The 22,607-nt window shown below is 32.9% G+C and overlaps 1 protein-coding gene across 4 annotated transcripts in view; it reads left to right on the top strand.

The window, feature by feature from the left end:
- NIPBL (NIPBL cohesin loading factor) overlaps positions 1–22,607 on the top strand; it is a 198,226-nt gene that overhangs the window by 85,844 nt on the left and 89,775 nt on the right. For all 4 annotated transcript variants that reach the window (XM_069555864.1, XM_069555860.1, XM_069555862.1 and 1 more), the window contains 7 exons: positions 1,420–1,585; positions 3,514–3,641; positions 7,714–7,813; positions 8,330–8,481; positions 12,631–12,791; positions 13,687–13,783; positions 17,103–17,729. In XM_069555864.1, the coding sequence (XP_069411965.1) occupies positions 1,420–1,585; positions 3,514–3,641; positions 7,714–7,813; positions 8,330–8,481; positions 12,631–12,791; positions 13,687–13,783; positions 17,103–17,729 (1,431 nt within the window). The remainder of the gene's footprint in view (positions 1–1,419; positions 1,586–3,513; positions 3,642–7,713; positions 7,814–8,329; positions 8,482–12,630; positions 12,792–13,686; positions 13,784–17,102; positions 17,730–22,607) is intronic.

The following is a 22,607-nucleotide window of genomic DNA, read 5'->3' as shown; positions in this document are numbered from 1 at the left end:
GGACCTTTGTTGGCAGGTTTAATCGGTGGAGTGCAGTATTTTAGGGACTCATTCTTTTGGTAGGCAACTTTAATTCTTAGTCCTTGTGTAAAAACTACTCACAATGTTAGTCCTTATCCTACCTGATAAATAAAGGGGAGAAGACATATGAGAAGGAAGGGTTGATGGTGAATAGCTCACATCCTTTCTTTGTAAAACAAGCATTTTGCAAGATATAAAGTTTCATAAAAGCAGCTATAGGAAAATAACTTTAAGAAATGTTTTCATTTATGTTCCCCCAAATACTGTTTTTTTCTGTGGTTAATTTCCAGCTGGTTTAAGTGGGTGTAAAATAGATAACAGCCTACAGCTTTGAAGCAGGGCTAGTTTATAAAATCTGATATAACAAGAAAGTAGTTGGTGTGGTTAAAATAGGTAAGAAAGCTTTTGAAATAGTCTTTAGTTTTGGTTATCACTTTGTTCAAGTAAGGCATAAATTCATTTGATACGTTGTAGGAGTGCAGAGTCAAATAAACAACCAGGAATTTCTTTTTTTTTTGGTTGGGGGACGGTGAGGTCTGTGCATTATCTCAGCTGTACCTCATTTAAAAAATTTTTCTGCCCAATAAATTCTGCTTATTAAGTAATGATTTGTTTCCAATGTTTTTATGAACAGAAACCTATTATTACCCATAGTGACTGAGTGGCATGATAGTTAATTCTATATAGGTGATTAAAAATTAAACCAAAAACAAAGGCAATGTTGATAACTTTTTAACTTTTATTTTAAACAAATGAACAAATTCCTTCTATGTGAAGAGACATTAAGTAACTGAATTTAAATAACTGTGAACAGTGATGTCTTTTTTTTTTTTTTTGCTGTCAGAATAGAATGAAGAGATTATTTAGGAATCTACAACTTAAAGCAAAATTCCTTAGATATTTTTCTTTCTTGAGAATCCTATTCTATGCATGTTGTTCTCCTACCAAAGTGAGCTATTTTTGTATTTGCCCAAGCTTTTAAAAACACACATTAGTTGTCTATCTGGTGAAGAGTCAGATATTGTTACTTGGTTTATTTATTTGATTATGATAAATCTTTACAGTAGAAGTAAATTGGATTAATTAATACTCAATTTTTAGAAATTACCTATTTTTTTAATCCTACTTTTTTGGCTATTTATAAAATTAATAAAGATATTAAGACATGAGAAGTTAGCACAGAGTTTTAGTCTCAGTAGTATAATCTATTGTGGTCAAAGGGACGTTTGGGGAGTTTTGTAGAGTAGTTTGGGGTTTGTATGGGGAGAGACAGAATGCCTTTTAATAATTTGTCACACTGATATTTTACAACTTATTTTTAATCCCATATATATATTTAAGCATGAAAGAGGTTTCATACTGTTACTCAGTTAATTTCTCTGATTTTATTCCAAATAGTCCTGAACCAGCTGCCTCTTCCATCCCCTTTACCTGCTACAACTACAAAGAGCCTTCTCTTTAATGCACGAATAGCAGAAGAAGTGAACTGCCTTTTGGCCTGTAGGGATGATAATTTGGTTTCACAGCTTGTCCACAGCCTCAACCAGGTATCAACAGATCACATGTAAGTATATTCTAAAGTAAGATGAAATGTTTTGCTCCTAGTAAGAGAATCAGTATTCATGGTTTAACTTTTACTTCTAAAAAAGTTTAATACATAATTTTAAATTATTGGAATATCCTCTTGAAAATATAGCCTTATTGTGATGAGATATTAATGAGATTTAAATAGACCATAGTTACTTTGAGACGGTAGTTCTGATGCATGTAATTCTATGAATATTTTTTTGATTCTTGGAATAATCTTGGGATTCATCAAGATGGATCTGTGCAGAGGTCTCAAGTTGTTCATTAATTTAGCTCCTTTTCCTGAAATTGCTGGAGTAGTTAGAATTCCTGGGCACTAGGGAGTTTAATGATGGTTCTGTTTGGAATAGGCTTATATGCTTTTCATGTAAAGTATAGCAAGAACTCAGAGATTAATTTCAAGGAAGGTTGCTACAGAATTTGGAACTAATTTTTCTCCAGGACTTATTGTACAGTGTGAACATAGATGTGTATTTTCACACAGTTGACTTTAAAATGATATGAACTTAAATATATAGCTTATTTACAGACTTTTTGCACAAGTATACTTTTTAAAATTTACTTTTTACTACCAAAACAGTATATATATATACTCAACACAATGTATAAAACACACTACGCAACACAAAAATGTATAAAAAGTTCATAACCCACTGCACAGTGGTACACTTGTGCCCTTCCATTCTTTTAATTTTTTCAACTTAAAAGATTCATTTAGGGGAATGAGTATAAAACACATTATAATGAACAGATCTCTGCCATTACCTGTAGCTCATACTTTGGGGCCATTTTTTAAGCTGATGAATTTAGGAGAAATAATAAATGTGAATTTTCTGATGGGAAACTGAGAAATGATTGTTTAAAATCAGAAGGAAGTATATCTCTACAGAAATTCAACAGTGTCTGAGTATTTTATTGCTTCTCATACCTGTGCTTTCTCTTCTTTTTGGCTCTGTTGGGACTGTATTGCGGCTTGTGGTCTCTTCATTGCAGTGCGCGGCTTTCTCTCATTGTGGCGTGTGGGGGCTTCTGAAATTGCAGTGTGTGGGCCTCGTAGTTGTGGCTCGAGGGCTTGGTTGCCCTATGGCATGTGGGGTATAGTTTCTCTACCAGGGATCAAACCTGCGTCCCCTACTTTGGATGGTGGATTCTTAAATTATTGGACCACGAGGGAAGGCCCTACCTGAACATCCTTAATCGAAAGATTTTCACCACATATTTAGAGAGATAAAGAGGAATAGCATATATACAATTATGATTAATTATATGGTGAGCTGCTTTGATTGCTCCCAGAAATGTATTTAATTTTATCATTGGACACCATCTTTATGAATCTTTCTTATTAGATTTAATGAGTGCAACAGTAACATGTAAAATGTGAAATTTTAAATACTGCCTAAATTTTATTTCTTAGCATTTACCTATAGTTGTGAACTTAACTTGCTGCTTACTAACTGCAGCTATTCTTAACCACTTACTTGGGTTTTTTCTCTCCAGTGGCTTTATTTGAGATGAGAATAAAGAGGGGGAAATTATATAACCTTGGGTCTCGTCTTAATCAACATGGCAACATTATTTCATTCAGAGGACATTCTCAAAAAGACAAACTCACTTATATTTAGATATAAGGGAGAAAATATATTCCAAGTCCGGATATCAACTTCTGTGCATAATTATCACTTTTACCCTTCCATTATTTTGAGTAGACACTTATTTTACACTTTTATGCTAATATAAACATTCTTACATAAACTTCCAATCCATAAAATAATGTTTGGGGTTCTTTTTGTTGCTGTTGTTTAAAATGGGGAAAGGAAAGAAGTCTATAATCTAAGTAATAGAAAATAAAGAATTCTTAATGACCATCACTTTTTAAATGTTTTATATTTATTTTTTCAATGCCAGAGAGTTGAAAGACAACCTTGGCAGTGATGATCCAGAAGGCGACATACCAGTCTTGTTGCAGGCCGTCCTGGCGAGGAGTCCTAACGTTTTCAGGGAGAAAAGTATGCAGAACAGATATGTACAAAGTGGTGAGGTTTTTAATAATTGAATTTCACAGTATATATATTTTTAATGTGTCTTGTATCAGAACTTGCTTCACGTGTAAATTCAGCTGTCTCCTTTAACAAACTAGCCTGTCATCTGTGAATGCTCTGTGATACCTTGAATCAAACCAAGAACAAAAAGGAAACTAAATAATAGATAGTAACATTCTTGCAGTTTATTTCAATTAGGCAAAACTTAATATGCAGTTTGCTAGATATTTCAAAATGTATTAATTTAGTCAACGAAAGAGCTTTTTATTTTAGAAACCTAGAATAGATATGAAAGAAGTCTTTTCATTAATCAAATAATAAAAATATCTGCAGAGCTTCTCAAAATGTAGTATGTGTATAAATAAATATACCAAGTATTAGTTTTAGTACTGATGGTGATTACATTCATGGTTATATAGTAATTGGTTTAATACTTCTGTTCTTTAGAAATAGAAAAAGGTTTATAACTAAAGTATTACTATTAAGGAAAACTATTTATAATAAGCATTAGAAAAACCATAAAAATACTACATCTAGTGCATATAATTTTTCTGTAGTCAAGGAGAATCCTTAAGTTAGGAGCCTTGTTCTGGTCTGAAGCTTACTGAATCTAGGAAGCTCAAATGCTTGCTTCCCTCTCAAGATTAAAACAGCCAGAAGGGAGTAGTTAGACAACCCAGGAAGATCCAGTTTATTTAATTGATTATTTGTATTCAAGAATATTGCCACATTTGCTGACAGTACCTCCATGAAGCTCATCATTCCATTTCTTAGTTTTGTTTTTAAGTAGTATTACTATGTTGATGGTGTATCCTTATGTGTGAATTGTGTTTTTAAAGCAATTGCATAGTTGCTATCCATTTCCCAAAGTGAATCTAGGGAAATTTCCTTTTAGGAAATTGAAGTCAGGTATGCAGGACAAGACTGTATCTTCATCAGTCTTGGATGGCAGTAGTAGGTCACAGATAGAAATGGTGAAAGGAAAGCTAGAATTAAACATACTCTGGAAGAATGCTGGAATGAAAGAAAATATGGAGACATCATTGATTGGAAGAAAGACTATAGGCATATCTTGTTTTATTGCACTGTGCTTTTCTGCACTTCTCAGATGGTGCCTGTTTAGGCATATCTTGTTTTATTGCACTGTGCTTTTCTGCACTTCTCAGATGGTGCCTGTTTAACAAATTGAATGTTTATGGCAGCAGTGCATTGAGCAAATCTGTCAGTACCATTTTTCAAAAAGCATTTGCTTATTTTGTGTCTCTGTCACATTCTGCTAATTGTTACAATATTTAAAACATTATCACTGTGTTTGTTATGGTGATGTTTGAAGTCACTATTATATTTGAGGGCACCAGGAACCACACCCATGTAAGTCAGTGAACTAACAGATAAATGTATGTTCTGGCCGAACTGGCAGTTCCACTTTCCTTGAGCCTTGCTGTTTTCTGAGACAGAACATATTGAAATGAGTCCATTAATAACTCCACAGTGACCTCTTAAGTGTTCAGGTGAAAAGAAGAGCCACATATCTTTTACTATAATCAAAAGCCAGAAATGCTTAAGCTTAGTGAGGAAGACATGTCAAAAGCCAAGAAAAGCTAGGCCTCTTTTTCCTTACAGCCAAGTTATCAAAAACAAAGGAAAAATTCTTAAAGGAAATGGGAAGTGCTACCCCAATAAACACTTGAATGTTAAGAAAGTGAAAAAGCCTTCATTGCTGATATGGAGAAAGTTTTAGTGGTCGGGGTGGAAGATCAAACTAGTTAGAATACTCGCTTAAGCCAAAGGCTAATCAAGAGCAAGGCCCTAACTCTGGTTCTCAAGGCTAAGAGAGTTGAGGAAGCTGCAGAAGAAAAGTTTGAAGCTAGCAGAGATTGGTTTATGAGGTTTCAAGAAAGAAGCTATCTCCATTAACTTTACAGTGCAAGGTGAAGCTGGGAGTACTGATGTAGAAACTGCAACAAGTTATCCAGATCTAACTAAAATACTTAATGAAGGTGGCTATGCTAAACAAAAGATTTTCAGTATAGAAGAAACAGTTTTCTATTGGAAAAAGATGCCATCTAGCACTTTCATAGCTAGAGAGAAAAAGTCAATGCCTGGCTTCAAAGCTTCAAAGGAGCTAATACAGGTGGTGAATTTAGGTTGAAACTAGTGCTCGTTGACCATTCTGAAAATTCTAGGGCCCTTAAGAGTTATGCTAAATCAACTCTGCCTGTGCTCTATAAATGGATCAAGAAACCAGGATAATAAGCATATTTGTTTATAACATGGTTTATTGAATACTTTAAGCCCACTGTTGGGACCTACTGCTCAGAAAAAAAAAAAAAGGTTCACCAACTCAATGGACATGACTTTGCGTAAACTCCGGGAGATAGTGAAGGACAGGGAAGACTGGCATGCTGCAGTCCATGGGGTGACAAAGAGTCAGACATGACTTAGCAACTTAACAGCACAGTTCTTTGGATCTTTGAGAGAATCAGAAAGAACTATTAGGATTTCATTTGACCTTTTTATTTATAAAGCCAATGCCTCTAAACTAGTAATTCCAGCTTGTCATATTAATGATAGTTAATTCAGGGGAAAATACTTTTTAACTCTCGAGTTTTGTCCCCTTCTCTCAAAAAAATCAAAATCAGGAACAGTAGTTATAGTAATTAAATTATTAAGCCATGGGATATATGACTTAGTACTGAATTTAGGTTGGAAGAGAAAATTCATAAACTGAAATTTAGACTACCTATAAAAGAAAACATACTATTAGTGTTAGACTTTGAGGTGATTTTGTGCCCTCATGTCATTCAGCTGTTGTCGTTGAGCTAGAATCCTTTTTGTAGCTCCTGGCAAATAAACATGTAACTTTTGTTTAGATGTTTCTGGTAAAAGGCACTTTTCATATCAGCAGCAGAAAATGAACTTTGGGGAAATAATGTGATGCTTGAAGTTCCCAAAAAGAGTAGCTATATGTATCGTAAAAAAGGTGAGCATTAATTATAGATTTTTATCTTTGATTTTAGAGTGTCTAAATAGCTGAATTTTTCTGCATCTCCTATATAACAGAATGTAACAGTTGAAAGAACAGTGTGAAAGGAAATGTGAGACTCTGAAAGCTGTTCTTACACTTTCATTCATTAAACAAATGTTCATTTAATCCCTATTTTATGGCAAGAATTATTGTGAAAGAAAGAGTAGGAACATTCTTTTGTTCATTAAAAGACTCTGAGATGGTAATTTCAATACCTCAAACCTTAGACCTTTAAGAAAAGTACTTCTTAAAAGTTAGGTCCAAATCACAACAAAATACATAGAGTTGTTAAAATTAAGTTCCGCATCACTGACTCGATGCACGTCAGTCTGAGTGAACTCCGGGAGTTGGTGATGGACAGGGAGGCCTGGCGTGCTGCGATTCATGAGGTCACAAAGAGTCGGACACGACTGAGCGACTGAACTGAACTGAAGGAGGGGAGATGAATGTAATAAAATATTGTGCATAATAGGAAATACCATCCAAAAGCCTATTGTAGACAGAAGTGTGTAGTATTTATTAAGGGATTAGGTTAGAGGTCCCCAGCTATTTTGACAGCAGGGACCTATTTCCTGAAAGACTGTTACTCCATGGACAGGGATGGGAGATGGTTTTAGGAGGATTCAAGCACCTTCTATTTATTGTGCACTTTAATGCTGTCACTGATCTGACAGGAGGTACTGGTTCACATTTTGGAGGTTGGGGAATCCCTGGATTAGATGAAGTGGCTTCTGAAAGTTCTTTTCAGTTCTAAAGCTGAATGTAGGACAGTAAATAAGCAAGTAATATTTAAAAACATAGCTCTCTATCTCTGTCCCTGGATTAGTTGACATGCTAAAAGGATGTTTTGGTAAAATTGGTTGTGTTTAAAATTTATAGTTTCTGTATTTTGGTCTTCAAAATGAACATGTTGGTCAAAAAGAAAAGAACAGAAAGAACTTCTGAGTGTTTGTGAGAGAATAGTTGATTTAAATCACTTAAAGAATGCTTTACCATTAGAAGAAAATAACACACTTACTGTTTTTGTGTATTATGTAGGAATGATGATGTCTCAGTATAAACTTTCTCAGAATTCCATGCACAGTAGTCCTGCATCTTCCAATTATCAACAAACCACTATCTCACATAGCCCCTCCAGGTAATGTATATATCATTTTATGAAGAGCTATTTTCTGTAGTGAATGTGTTTAAAAAATATACAGTAAAAAAAAATACAGTACGTACATGCATTTAGGTTAATGGTGAAATTCCTAAAGTTAATTCCTAAAGCTAATTTACCTAAAGTTAAAAAGTTTAGATGCTTATCCTTACATAGCACATGAATATTTGCCTTAAAATGTTAAATGTGGAAATGCTTTAATATACTGTTTGAAATAAATGGTAACTTAATTTAATGCAAACAAAGAATGTGTTAAAATAGAGCATGTTTGAGATAAATAAGAAAATTCTTGGAGTAGAATTTAGGGAGCATGTAAAATAAATGAATTACTCTATTTGAAAACTGCTTTAGTATAACTCTTAGGTTATGAATTGTGAATGATTTTTGTACATTATCTTTCAGAATTTTTTGTGTACATAGATTTAATTTTATTGAAATAACAAGGAATATCACATTTCATTTCCTGATATTGTTTATTTGGATTTTGGATTTTAGCCGGTTTGTGCCACCACAGACAAGCTCTGGGAACAGATTTATGCCACAACAAAATAGCCCAGTGCCTAGTCCATATGCCCCACAAAGCCCTGCAGGATACATGCCATATTCCCATCCTTCAAGTTATACAACACATCCACAGATGCAGCAAGGTAAGAAAGCTGGTGCTTATCCACAGGAATGCCTATAGTTCCAGCAAATCCATTTTTTTCTTTACTTTTTTCTTTTCATAAGTTTTCAAACACAAATGCTAAACTGTATACTTATTCATCAGTAAATGTTTCTTTATGGCTTACGTAATTAAAAACATATTACATTTATTGCTTGGACATTCATCATTTTGGAGGTAAAAAGATAAGTATAATTTCAGTCTTTGGATTACCTTATATTAACAACTGAGTATATCTAGTTATAAAATTAGGAACTGCTTTATTTAATTAGGCTTCTTTTAGTAGCACTAAGTCAAAGAATTATGTATTAATTAGTAAAGTATATGTAGTGTGAAAAATTTAGTATCAAGTATATACAGTACTACAGTACTAATAGAGGAAAATTAATAATCTTGGATGCAGAATTTTCTGGGATTAGATTACTAGTTCTTATTTGAAGTTAGTTGTTGATAATATGTCTTTTTTAAGATCATACTACCTTGGGATATATGCCATGGCTATCAAATAATGTATTAATGTTCACATATATTTGTTTTTACTTTTTTGGAGAAATTTTGAAAAATACAAAATATAACACATATACCTATGTTTTTGTCCCTCATAATTAACAGCAAATTTTTATCAGTCACAATCAGTCTTTAGTTCCTGTTTGTATTCTTAGTTTTTTATTATGCATGGAGTCAGTATCTTATAAAGTTTTAACTTGGGGTCATCTATTGAAACATCCAGATTCTGGTTTTCCAAACTAGATAATGAAATACTAGATTGAGTTTATTTCATATAGTAACTCAGGGAAAAACTTGCAGGCAATCAATCACACCTTTGAAATAGACACCTCCAAAATTATAGGATTTAGTGTGAATGCAGACAGAAGTATGCATGTAGACTGGCTCTTGATATTTGTGAAATATTACTATTTTACTCTGGGATGCCAAAGTTACCTGGAGAAGGAAAGGCAACCCACTCCAGTATTCTTGCCTGGAGAATCCCATGGGCAGAGGAGCCTGACAGACTATAGTCCATGGGGTAGCAAAGAGTCGAACACGACTGAGCAGCTAACACACACACATACGCCAAAGTTATGAGGATCATTTTAAATGTGATTAAAAGGAGGAGAAACGTTAACAGAACACATTTGCTTCCTACAGAAATATCTACATATATATGTGTAGGGAAAAAAAATGAGTTCTTACTGTAAATACTGTTGTCACTTTATAAGGAGATAAACCCAGCTTTTTCAAAAGAATAAGTTGAAATCACAAAATCGAAAAATATATACATAGTTTGAGGGCCTATTCAGTAATTAGTCATTTCTTGGAAATGTTCAGATACTTGAGAAACTAAAAATAATATTCAGAGATTAGCCTCAAATAGATACAAAATTGTCATAAAGAAAACATTTAATGTGGTAAGAAGCAGATAGGTAAATGGACAAAAAAAGATTCCAGAAATAAGGCAGATGTCTGTGGGAACTTAGAATTTGTGAAAGATAACATTTAAAATTCTTAAAAACTTGAAAAGTTTTCACGTGGAAAACTAGAGAATAGCACAGTGGACCATTTTACCGATAGCATCCTACCTCTCTGTCCTTAAATACATTTGCTAAGAAGGCAAAGTTCTCCTTTGTAAACACCAAGTGTAATAATTTGCCCCCAAAAATACTGAGAACATTTCTGTAGTGTCATTTGATATCCAGTCTATATTGTTTTCACCAGATGCCCCAGATACATCTTTTATAACCTTTTTCCCCCATATATAATCTAATCTAGTTTCTCACACATTGTGCTTGGTTTTTACATCTTTTGACTCTTTTAAAAATCTATTTGGTCCCATAGTGTCTCTCCATGACAGTAATTTCTGGTTTGTTTTTTTTTTTTTTAAGAAATTCTGTGCTACCTTGTTGTGGAGTATCACATATTCTAGACTTCACTATTTCCTTTTGTGTTGTTTGATTTGCTCATATACTCCTTATGTTTCCTACCAACTGGAATTTATCATTAAAGGCTCTATTAATTTCTAGTTTTATATTTTTGGAAAGGATACTAAAGTAATATGCACTTCATATTGCATCACATCAGAAGACTTATAATCACAAGTGGCTTTGCTATTAATAATGTTTAGGTGGTAACCACTTCTTTTATAATGAACATAATTTTTCCTTTGCAATTAGTAAGTAATTTGTCAGATTATACTTTGAGATCACATAACTCTGTTTCCTATTAATCTTTATCCTAAAGGGTTTACCATCCAGTAGTGATTCTCTTTCCAGTTCTGTCATTCTAAGATGGTATCTTGCATCAGTATGTAATAGTGGATTGTTAAGTAAATCATGTTGGATAGGTTGGCTAGGCATTTTGAAATTTTAGTTGATTCTTAGATCATCTAGAGGAAGAATGTTCTAGGTAGATAAACGGTTTACAGGTTTGTTTGTATTTTGACTCATGGAACTATAAGAAGAAAACATGAGGGTGAATTTTGGGTAAAGTTAGGTCAAGAAATGGGCTTCCCTGGTAGCTCAACTGGTGAAGAATCCGCCTGCAATGCAGGAGACCTAGGTTCAATCCCTGGGTTGGGAAGATCCCCTGGAGAAGGGAACAGCTACTCACTCCAGTATTCTGGCCTGGAGAATTCCACAGACTGTATAGTCCATGGGGTCACAAAGAGTCAGACACAACTGAGCGACTTTCATTTACTCACCAAGGGTCAAGAAGGCCTTTCTAAGTAGGACTGTATTCTAGAAATGGGGGAAAAAACAAATTGATCATAAATTTCTATGTAGGAGAAGAGAACAAGTAAAAACAGGTAAATTGACTAAAGAAGTAAATAATTTACTGAAAAAGAAAAACAAATTGGATGCAGGTTTAATATGGTCAGCCTGGTTCACAATTAGAGAGATGTTAATCAAAATTAAATTGAAATAAAATTTTATTATAACTATCAGATTAGTGAACATGTTTTAGTATGCAGGGAAATTCAAACTTCATACAGTCTTCATAGGGATATAAATTGGTAGAACCGTTTTAGAGAGCAGTTTGACAATATCTATTTTTGTTTAAAATCTCCCTCAGTTCTTCAAAATCTGTCTCTTTTATAACTGCGGGAGTTTATAAAGCATGTTCAGACAGTTCCATCTCAAGTTCTACCAAGCATTCATGGAAAGGATATTCTAATTTTACTAGAACTAAAGACCTAAGTATGAAAAAACAAAACTGTGAAACTTTTGAAAGAAAATTTCGGAGAGTAATTTTTATGATTCTGTGTTAAGTAGGGAATCTGAATGTGTAATACACATGAAAAGATGCTTGGCTTCACTACTATTTAAGGAAAGAAACACAAAGTAACCATCAGAGACATTTCTCATCTTCATATTGATGAAAATCGTTGGCAAGAATATAGAGCAGCAAGAATACTTGTCTGTTACTAGTAAAGTGGTCATAAATAATTTGGAAAACTATTTGTTAATATTTAGCAAGGGTTAAAAACAGGAATATTTAGCAGTTTCACTCCTAGACACATTTATAAGTCATTATAAGAATACATAATACATTACAGCATTGTTTATGATGACAAAAATATTCAAGAAATCTAAACTACTAACATAAGTCTGGATAAAATGTATACATTATGCAGCAGACTATATGTCATTATTTATTTAAAATAAATTAAAACTACATCTATAAAAATAGATAATTTCAACACAATATTGAAATTGAAAAGTTATAGAAGAATATATACATATACCATTTATATAATGTGCTAAGCAGTAATGTGTTATTTAGGAATATATTCATTTATAGCAAAACTATAAAGATATTCATAGGTAGAGTAAACTCTAAGTTCAATAGTAGCACTTGCTTTTAGTGAATAAGAGGAAGAAAATAAAGGGGAGGCATATGCAGGTATATGGAGAGCTTCAACCATATCTAATATCTTATTTCTTTTCAGAAATCAATCTGAATGACTTGTGGCACGGTGTTAAGATTTGATTAAGCTGTGTATAGTCAGCCAGCTTATATTAGTCTTTGTAATTTATGAAGAAAAAGTATTACTTGTGAACAATTATTGTTACTATCCTCTAACAATTTTACCAGTTTATTTTTATAAATCTTTTAAAATTCTTATTAATTTCAGCATCGGTATCAAGTCCCATTGTTGCAGGTGGTTTGAGAAACCTACATGATAATAAAGTTTCTGGTTCGTTGTCTGGCAATTCTGCTAATCATCATGCTGATAATCCTAGACATGGCTCAAGTGATGACTACCTACACATGGTGCACAGGCTAAGTAATGACGTATGTAATCATATTAGTTATCATTAAGGTAATGAAATAGTTCTAATATTTGTCGCATAACCCAGTATTTCAATTCTATAATAAAAAGGAAATCTGTCTTTTTTTGAGGATTATACTATGTCTGAGAATTTAGCTGCACTCTTAAAGCTTAATCTAGAGAAGAGTTGCTAAACTCACCAGTAGTCTGATCCACAAACTAAGAATGATTTTCATAGTTAAGAGAACAACAGCAACAAGTAACTTTATGTGACAAACTGTGTATGACCCAGAAAACTTGTGCATTATCTGTCTCTTTATAGAAAAAGTTTGCCAACCTGTGGTCTAGAGGTTTAGGTCCTTAAATGAAATCATACTTCATCTTAAAGTATTTGTTCACACAAAGATGTCCTCTTATGAGCCTTTATATATTAGTACTTAGCTCTTTTTCCCTCTAAGACTTGTAAAAACCATTTTTCCCTGAAATTTAATGTTACTTTAATGTTATTGAAATAATCCACATACTAGAAATTTGTCTTGTTATTTGTTGGTGGTATTATCACGTTACATGTATTTAAGTTGAACAAAGATGACATTGGACTCTGCCTTCAAGACATTTACGTTTATGACCTAGTAGGATATTCAGAGCTCCTTTTGTATAAAATAGTAAACAAAAATGGAGCATACCAGTAATACCAGTTTTCTTATTCATTGCCATGCTTAGGCTGTTGATTGTTTTGGATACAGTTTCAATTCTTCTAAGATATACCACAAAGGAAACAGGAAAGTGCAGAAGAATTATGCTTTTGAATACCAACACTTTACCTGTCAGTAATCTATGTCTTTTATTGGTTCTCTTTAAGATTTCTATAAAGCCTCTTCCATCATTCAAGGTATAACTGTTACACTCTATTCCTAGGATGGAGATTCTTCAACAATGAGGAATGCTGCGTCTTTTCCCTTGAGGTCTCCACAGCCAGTATGTTCCCCTGCTGGAAGTGATGGGACTCCAAAAGGTATCATTGTAACTAAAATTTCCTTAAATTTTCATATTTCAAATTGAGTAAAGAATTCAAACTTCTTAATGCAGGTACCAAAAAATTATTCTTTATGACTTTTCATTTATTGTAGGAAAAAAAGGAACCTGTACTTACTTTTTCAGATATATATAGTATCATTCTTACTGATTACCCAATGGTCTTTTCAAACCATAATCCTTTTAATATTTCTTAAATATTTGAAATTATTGATCTTTCTCTCCTTGGCCTCCAAAACTTATTTTGTAGTGAATCCACCTGCTTTCCTTGTTTTTTCATTGTCACTTTTCCCTTCATTAGCTCTTTGTTCTCTCGTTTCTCAAGATTTCTATCATTATATTTTTATCTTCTATTTTACTTTTTTCCTTGACTGTTTTACTCAGTTTTGATAGTAGCATTGGTTATTTTTGTGAACAGGACGCCAAAATCAGTGTCTTTGGTTCCAGTTCTGTCTCCCAAATTGTAATTTTTCATTCCAGACAAAACCTCTTCACATCTAGCTGATATTTTAAATTCATGTTCAAAATTTTTCTTGATGTTCTTTCTGCCATTTTTGTTGGGCTTAATGATATTTCAATCCTGAATTGTCGTAATCTTCTCTCACTTCTTAGATAGTCATTTATCAAAATCTGGCCTGTTCTATGTGAATTACTTCATTTGATCTCACACATCTACTTTATTTCTGCTTACTAAAATCATGTTAATCCTTCAAGTTCTAAGTTAAATGGCTGATCTTCTGTGGACTCTCCCCTAGTGTCTCTAAGATGTTTATATTTTTTCTAATAACTTGTTTATGAACATGAATTTCGTTTTCTGTAGCTTCTAATTCCCAAAGTACTTTGTGTAGTCTTTTGTGCATAGTAAAATCACAACATTCTGAATTTAAATCCAGGTTTGAGCTATTTTAAAAAATACTTAAAACTGGGCTTCCTCAGTGGCTCAGTCTTGGAAGAATCTGCCTGCCAGTGCAGGAGACACTGCATTGGCAGTGTTTGATCCCACATCTGGAAGATCCCACATACAGTGGGACAACTAAGCCCAAGCACCACACCTACTGAGCCCACACTTTATGGAGTCTGCAAGGTGTAACTGAGGCCTGTGCGTCCTAGAGGCCATGCTCTGCAACAAAAGTTGCCACCACAATGAGAAGCCTGTACACCACCACCGAAGAGTAGCCCCTGCTTGTCACAACCTCAGAAAAGCCTGTGCAACAAGAAAGAGCCAATATGGTCAAAAATAAATAAGTCGTAGTTTAAAAAAAACACTTAAAACTAAAGTCCAGACTTAAAAAGAAAAACTTAATCATCCAATTTTGTTGGAGGAGAATATCATATCCACTTTAGAGAATTCGCTTTTAATTAATTGCAGTATAGCTGATAATAAATTTTAACTATTCATGAGAATTTCTAATTGTGGCCGTCTAAAACATGTACTGGGCTGCCTCACTGTAAAAATTTCTTTTTCATAGTTTATGTTCCAGGTCTTTGATTTGGGATATTCTTCATGAGGTGAAAGCTGAACTTTTATGAGCCATTCTAATTCAATAATTCTAATTCAATAATTAGAATTTTGAGCCATTCTAATTCTTTAATTCTATGAATTTTCAGGGATTAAAATAACCCAGTTTGTGAAAAAGAGAACAACTGCCAACTCCGTTTGTAGGTTAAGTGTCAAAGTTAGGTACAAGTCTTACAGGTATTTTCAGAGTGAGAAATATTTAGACTGCCAGGGAGGAGAGTAGCAGTGGAATAGCTGGTTATTCTGGATAATGAGACCATTTTCCCTATAACTCTTGAGGATGGATAGATTAATAAATAGATGGTTAGATGGATAGATAACTTTAGATAGAAAGAGAAGAAAGCTAGAACAACTAAGCTCACTAACTTTCCTCCTCAGAAGCTTCTATTTCTGCTCATGCGGTTTTCCAACTAGTTTTGAATGTTGAATGCATCTTCAGTAAGCCTAGTTTGATTTTTAGATTCATTGTTCGAATTTAAAGTTTGTTCTAACATATATATAATTTGACAGATAAATTTTAAGTGAAAAGACAATATGATGTATTATAATTCACACATTAGACAGATCTGGGTTTAAATTTTTGGTTTGCTAGCTATTTAATATTGGAAAAATTTCTTAATCTCTATAAATGTCATGTTAGTTTCTGCAAAATAGTTATAATACTCATCAAGATTGTTGTAAATCATTTAAATGAATTGATGTGCAACTTTGTACAAGCTCTGAGACAAAATAAGTGGGCCCAGAGTGTTAGTTTCATTTCTTTTTAATGTCTCCATAAAAGCTCCATCTGAAATCAGTCTTATCTTTGATGTAACTTCAAACTAACATTTGTAGTAAAAACACTGAAACAGTTTAAGACAAGCCTAGGTTTAAGTTCATTCTATAAAGCACTTTTACCTTGACTGATTTTTATTATTTCTCATGGTCTTTTAAAATTTTTACAAGTAGTCTAATTGACAAGTATTGTATATACTATTCAGATACAGTTCTACATTTGTTTCTAAAGCATGTCAATACAATTTTTCACCATTAAAACTTGTTAACAAAAAATTTTCCCATTTGTTTAGCTTATTTTTAGCACTTCCTTATATAGTGTTTAATTTAATGGACTCTGGGCTGAACATGTTTTATTGAGCATTGAAATTTGCTCAACCTGCATATTTTTCTAATAAAAGGAGGATTAGCAAGCTGAAGAGAGTATGTAAATGGTGTTAAGTGCGGGAAAAAGAGATGACCACATAAAGGTATAAGTTAATACTTTACCACCAATTTGTTAAGTAAGTGAAGACTAATCCCTGTAATTTTTCCCACTTCCTTTTTCTTATACCATTAAGTATTCCTATGAGTGTAGTCTCTAGGATTAATTTGTAACCTTTTTGTAATTTGACAAACTTATTCTTGCTTTAGATATGTCATTTTCTCTAGATAATAATTGAGAGTATAGAGATTATCATTCTTAAAACATTTGTGTTGCATCTTTAGAAAGTGAACTCTTTTGATGTTTTCAAGCTAAGTACTTATACTTTTAGGTGAAAAAATAAACATAGTACTGATCTGGAAGATGAAAACCCATTCTTTAATTCAAACCTGAGTCATCTAGCAGCAAGCTGAAAGACCATGGGGGATATATCGTTAGGCTTTCATAGTCTGTAAATAAGTAGCCGGATGAAATAGTTTACATTTTTTCTAGCAGTACTATATTGTTGCTTATTTAATGTATCATATGTCTGAAAATATAAAACTAGCACAACTGTTCCTTCCTGTTGAATTGTTTTTCTAGGATCAAGACCATCTTTAATCCTGCAGTCTCAGTCTCTACCTTGTTCATCACCTCGAGATGTTCCACCAGACATCTTGTTAGATTCTCCAGAAAGAAAACAAAAGAAGCAAAAGAAAATGAAATTAGGCAAAGATGAAAAAGACCAGAATGAGAAGGCTGCAATGTATGATATCATTAGCTCTCCATCCAAGGACTCTACTAAACTTACGTTAAGACTTACTCGTGTAAGGTCTTCAGACATGGACCAGCAAGAGGATATGCTTTCTGGTATGGAAAATAGCAATGTTTCAGAAAATGATATTCCTTTTAATGTGCAGTACCCAGGACAGACTTCAAAAACACCCATTACTCCACAGGATGTAAACCGCCCACTAAATGCTGCTCAGTGTTTGTCGCAGCAAGAACAAACAGCATTCCTTCCAGCAAATCAAGTGCCTGTTTTACAACAGAACACTTCAGTTGCTACAAAACAGCCCCAGACTTCTGTGGTACTGAATCAGCAACAGGTATCACAACAGGGACCTATATATGATGAAGTGGAATTGGATGCATTGGCTGAAATTGAGCGAATAGAGAGAGAATCAGCTATTGAAAGGGAGCGTTTTTCAAAAGAAGTTCAAGATAAAGGTAAAATAATCTCATTACTATCACTTCATACCCTTGGTGAATATATAATTATATAATGTCCTAACACGTTTTTAATATTAACTCTTTTTTCTTATTATATTTTATGATTTCTAATGTTTCTCCTCAATTGTGGTTTTGTTACTAATGCTCATCCTTCAGAAGTTAAATTCTTAATTCCATTTTTTATTTGAAAGAACTATCTGAGATTTGGTAATTCTATAAAACCAAATAGGTCTATCACCTATTATATATCAAATGATTTTATCTGTGCTCATCTTCCAAAATGAAGATTGTTTCCACAAATTATGTTAACATAATTTTGCATCTTTACCTTTTTTCTACCTAAACAAGGTTAACCACTATAGATTATTTTGCATCAGTGGTTTTAAGGAAAAAGTGTGTGTATGTTTGTTATGCAGTTAGATTTTTCCCTTGGTTTCTAATTTTGTCATCTCAATGTGAATTTTTTTATGTAAAAAAATTAAGAAAGAATTTTAAGTTAGTATTAAATAGCAATAAGAATCAAGGATCTTTTGTTGGTGATTATAGTTAGGTGTTCCCTTTTGTCTGACTGGTTTATTAGGATGAATTTGCAAGACACCTGTTCTGTGAGTTTATGGACTTTCTTTTTGTGCTTTATAAAAAATTATAATGAAAGTAAATCCTGTGAAGTTCTTAGTTGTTTGGTTTGGTGAACATTATGTTTAAAATCTCTTGAAAATTTTTAGAGAGACTAATAAATCAGTAAAGTTAGTTATTTATAAATTTTGTCTCTACAGTAGGTACATATACATATTTGACCATCCAAACCAAAGAATACTTTGATTTAATTTTATAGTTATATTCTAGATTTAGTTATAGTTCTTCAAGTTTCTCTTTGGTCATTATTAAACAAAACTTCTGATGTTGACTTGAAGTTGTTTTTATATATGATCTTGCTCATCATGTGACAGGATCACTTATAGATCATTCTGTATCTATGTTGAGAAACATGCAAAGATCATATTATGTTTCCTGCCTATCATGACATTTGTTTTTAATGTTACTGGAAGAATAAACTGTACTTGGTAATTGTTACATTACCATCTTTGCTAAGTGTAGAAATCACATGTAGATAGATGCAGATTAAAAAATTGCTAGAAGTCTTCATTTTATTGGCTAGGAAACTTTTTTTTTTAACTAGCAGATCATAGACATTAAAGATGAAATAAAGTGTCACTTGCCCTTTTTCTCTTTGCTTAGCAGTTTGGGGTTCAGGAAACAATTTTATAGGTTCCAAAATGTATCTTTTCCTCCAGCCTCTCATAAAAATAAATGCATATCAAGTGAAGAGAGCAATATTATTCAGCTACTCTTGATAATATTACCTTATTCCATTTCCTGAATCCTGTGACAGTTTTGTAAAAAAAGCATGTACTACTGTAATTTCTTTGCCAAGAAGTATTAGTTGCCTTGAGAACTTTTGCATGACATTTTAATTTGTGTTTTTAATAATTGCATTCTTTTAAAAAGAGTATGATTCTTTTTTAATGACTTAATTGTTGGAATGAAAGTGGAGAAAATGGTGAGCTTTTTCCCTTACTTTTTTGAACTTTTACTATATCATATTTGTTGAAACCATAGTTTTTACTTTTAAAAACTGAATGGAAATAAGGATAGTAAAATACTGGCTGCATGTTAGCAAGCATTTTAGACTGCTAACTTTTCTTTGGGAAAATAAAAGAAAACAAACAGAATACTGTTCTTCCTAAAACTTGTTATGTATATTTAAATTTTTATTATCCATCTTCTCAGTCATCTGTGATGGCGTGACTAAAACAAAGATATTTGAAAAGCTGAGTGGCCACAGTTGACTTACAATTTTGAAACAATGTAAGCTAACTTACAGAGGCAGCTGGTTCTGTAAGGATTTAAGGGAAAAGATGAACTGTCTGATTTTCAGTTTGATTTAGATGATTTTTCTCAAATTGGTTATGCTGATTTGGCTGACCTTATATTAATGCTGTCCTAGCCTTCTTAGAGCCATGTCCCCATGACTTTATTTGAAAAAGGTTGGAATTTAGGTACTAGCTGACACCTTTGATTTAGATCTTGTCATTTTGTATTCAATTTCTGAATTGTGTAATGAGATAGTGTTTTATATATTAATAGTTATATTGAAATTTTGAGAAGATTAAAGGTTTGGTGTATTGCTCTAAGTTTGTAGTTGAGGTCATAAATTAAAGTTTTCTAAAGTGGTAGTCCCTTGAGAGATGAAATACTTCAAAGAAGTATTGAATGAATTTATCACTAGTTACTGCTACATCTTAGGACTATATTGTAAAATTGGTATTTACTGTATTCTGAGGCTTGGCACTGAGTACTTCTTTATAACTTTTATTGCTGGTAGTAAGAACAAAGAAGCCTGCTTGGCTGGTCTACATGGTTTTGCTCAGAGCTCTGCTCTAGGTTATAAGCTTGTTTCCCATCATATTTGTTATAAATGAATGAATGAAGCATTCCCCTCAGTTGACCAGAAGTCAGAAACCTTTACCTTATGAATAAGATTAGAAAGTTCAGCAAACACGATTGTTTTGATAGTTGTGGAATTAAAGAAAAGGGACAGAGTACCCTTAGGAATATCTCCCATAGGCTGTGGTATAGCCTAGTGCACTGCTGTCCACACAGAAGATGCTTTTCTGGCTGCTGTGTGTTCATGTCCCTCTGGCCTGTTCTCTCTTCCTTGGACAGTTTTACATACACCGACAGGTTAATTCTGTGCAACCTAATATTTTATAATGTTCCTACAGGACCTTCTTCTCAATCTTTTGCTCAACCTTTTAACATCTTTAATTACATAAATTAATTTTAAAGGGCTATTTTTCTTTGCTTCTGGGATGAGCTGTCATAGACATTAATATCTCAATGTGCTGAAAATACCTGCTTTCTGTTGTTAAAGAGGGGGTTTCTTTGTTCATCTTTGCCTGTTTCATCTTTTCCGAAGGTCCACTTTCCATGTTAGCAAGTTTAAGGAATGGCCTAGCTTCACTAATGTTTTTTATGATGTTAAAATATTCTTGCACTGTAACCCTTATTAGAAGTAAATTATTACCCATTGCCATTTGAAATAAGAGACTGGGATTTGGGACAGGAATAGGACAATTAGTCACTTAGCCTGTACTTTGGTTTAGGGATGGGATGTTTTCATTTTTTTATAATTAGCTACTCTGTGTACAGTTGCTCCGCTTGTTTTGCTTTAAGTGTTTTCAGTTATCACTTGTAGTAGACTTAGACAGGTGATATAGTTTGTTTCTTATAAGCATAATTGAGTTTATCATTTCTGTAAGGGTCAGATCTTATTTTCAAAATATCAGCATCAAGATGACAAATGTTGTTGGTCTCAAAATTAAGATATGTTTTCACGTGCATTTTCTTCAGGAATACCTAAAGTTTAATACCATAACTTACTAATTCCAGTTCTTTAGAAAGCTTACAGGTGTTGCAAATATTAACATGATTCTTAATAGAGATGGCTTTCAGTCATTAGGTGAAGGTCATGTAGTGAAGACCAATAACGAAAGTGAATAGACAAAAGTGACCTATGTGGATTCAGAGCCACTTTACAGGAATAAGTTTTTGGTGGAGCTGAATCAGATTGAGTGAATCAGAGTCTGCGTGCTTTTAACATATCCAAGAATCTTTGCAGTAGTAATGGAATTATTCTGGGTTTTACAGAAGAGGTGAAGTACCCTTCATTAGTTCAAAAATTAAAACTCTGTATTTAGCAATATTTTATGCATTGTAGAAAAAATTATCAGTTCTTCCCCAAACTTAACACATCACTCACGTGCAAATGCTTAAGTATTTTGTAGTCTTTTAAAATTTAGCCTTAATGATATTTTAATGTTTTTCTAAAAGACAGATTGTTCATATTAGTAAAAGGATGAGCCACACATCCCTTAAGAGAGGTCTCCAGATGTTTGAGATCTATGTCAATAATTCTTAGATTCTTAGGTTATCATTTTAATGGCTTTCATAAAGCATATTTCATTGAAAAATATAAAAATCTTGGATTATGCTCATTTAAATTTCTAGATGCATGGATTTTTTTCTAAATGCTTATAAAAGTTTAAGGGATAAGTATAAGGTTATAAAGCATCCTGTTTTTAAGGTAATTATTTGGTGTGCCCTTTGGCAAGATAAAAAAGTTGTTTTGTGTGGCAGAACAGTCAGATGCAAAATTCTATAAATTAGTATTCTGAGTGCTTTTTTCCTTAAATACTGATACAAAAAGCTTCATACACGTTTTTGCCAGGTTAGTTTTAACTAGGGAAAACAGTTTAATGATAACATAATTTATTATCATCATCATGTAGTTACTTTGCAGATGGAGAAAATGTAGTGATAGATTTGACTTCTGAATAACTGAAAAAGCAGAATGATTAGTTCCTTAAAAAAATTACTGGTAAATGTCTAAAATAAATTTTAGTAATATTTGATTAGATTATAAACTGTAGGGGGCTGCTGCTTCATATTTTGAAAACAAAATGATGGAATTTTGATGTATAAAAGCATCATTACTATTACAAACGTGTTTTTTTTCTCCCCAGAACTTGGTTCCGTCATATTTAAGGGGTTGTTTTTAGTGATCACTTTGACTTTTCAGTTTGATCCTCTTTTTCTTAAATAATACTTTATCATATTAATGAATACTGTAAGGGACTATAAAGATGGTCCTAAAAATTTTTTTAAATAACTGTTAAAATAGCCAGACAATTCAGCAAGTATCATTAAGGCAAAGTTTCAAGGCTCTATCGTGTTATATATTTTATGAACTGTGCATTAGCTTTTAAATTACATTTGTGCTGTTGACACCTTGAAGAATTTGAATCCTGGATC

Source organism: Ovis canadensis, chromosome 16 (genome assembly GCF_042477335.2).
Source record: "Ovis canadensis isolate MfBH-ARS-UI-01 breed Bighorn chromosome 16, ARS-UI_OviCan_v2, whole genome shotgun sequence".
NCBI classification, from domain to species: domain Eukaryota; kingdom Metazoa; phylum Chordata; class Mammalia; order Artiodactyla; family Bovidae; genus Ovis; species Ovis canadensis.
The sequence above is the reverse complement of the archived record's forward strand: the minus strand, read 5'-3'. Positions and strand labels throughout refer to the sequence as shown.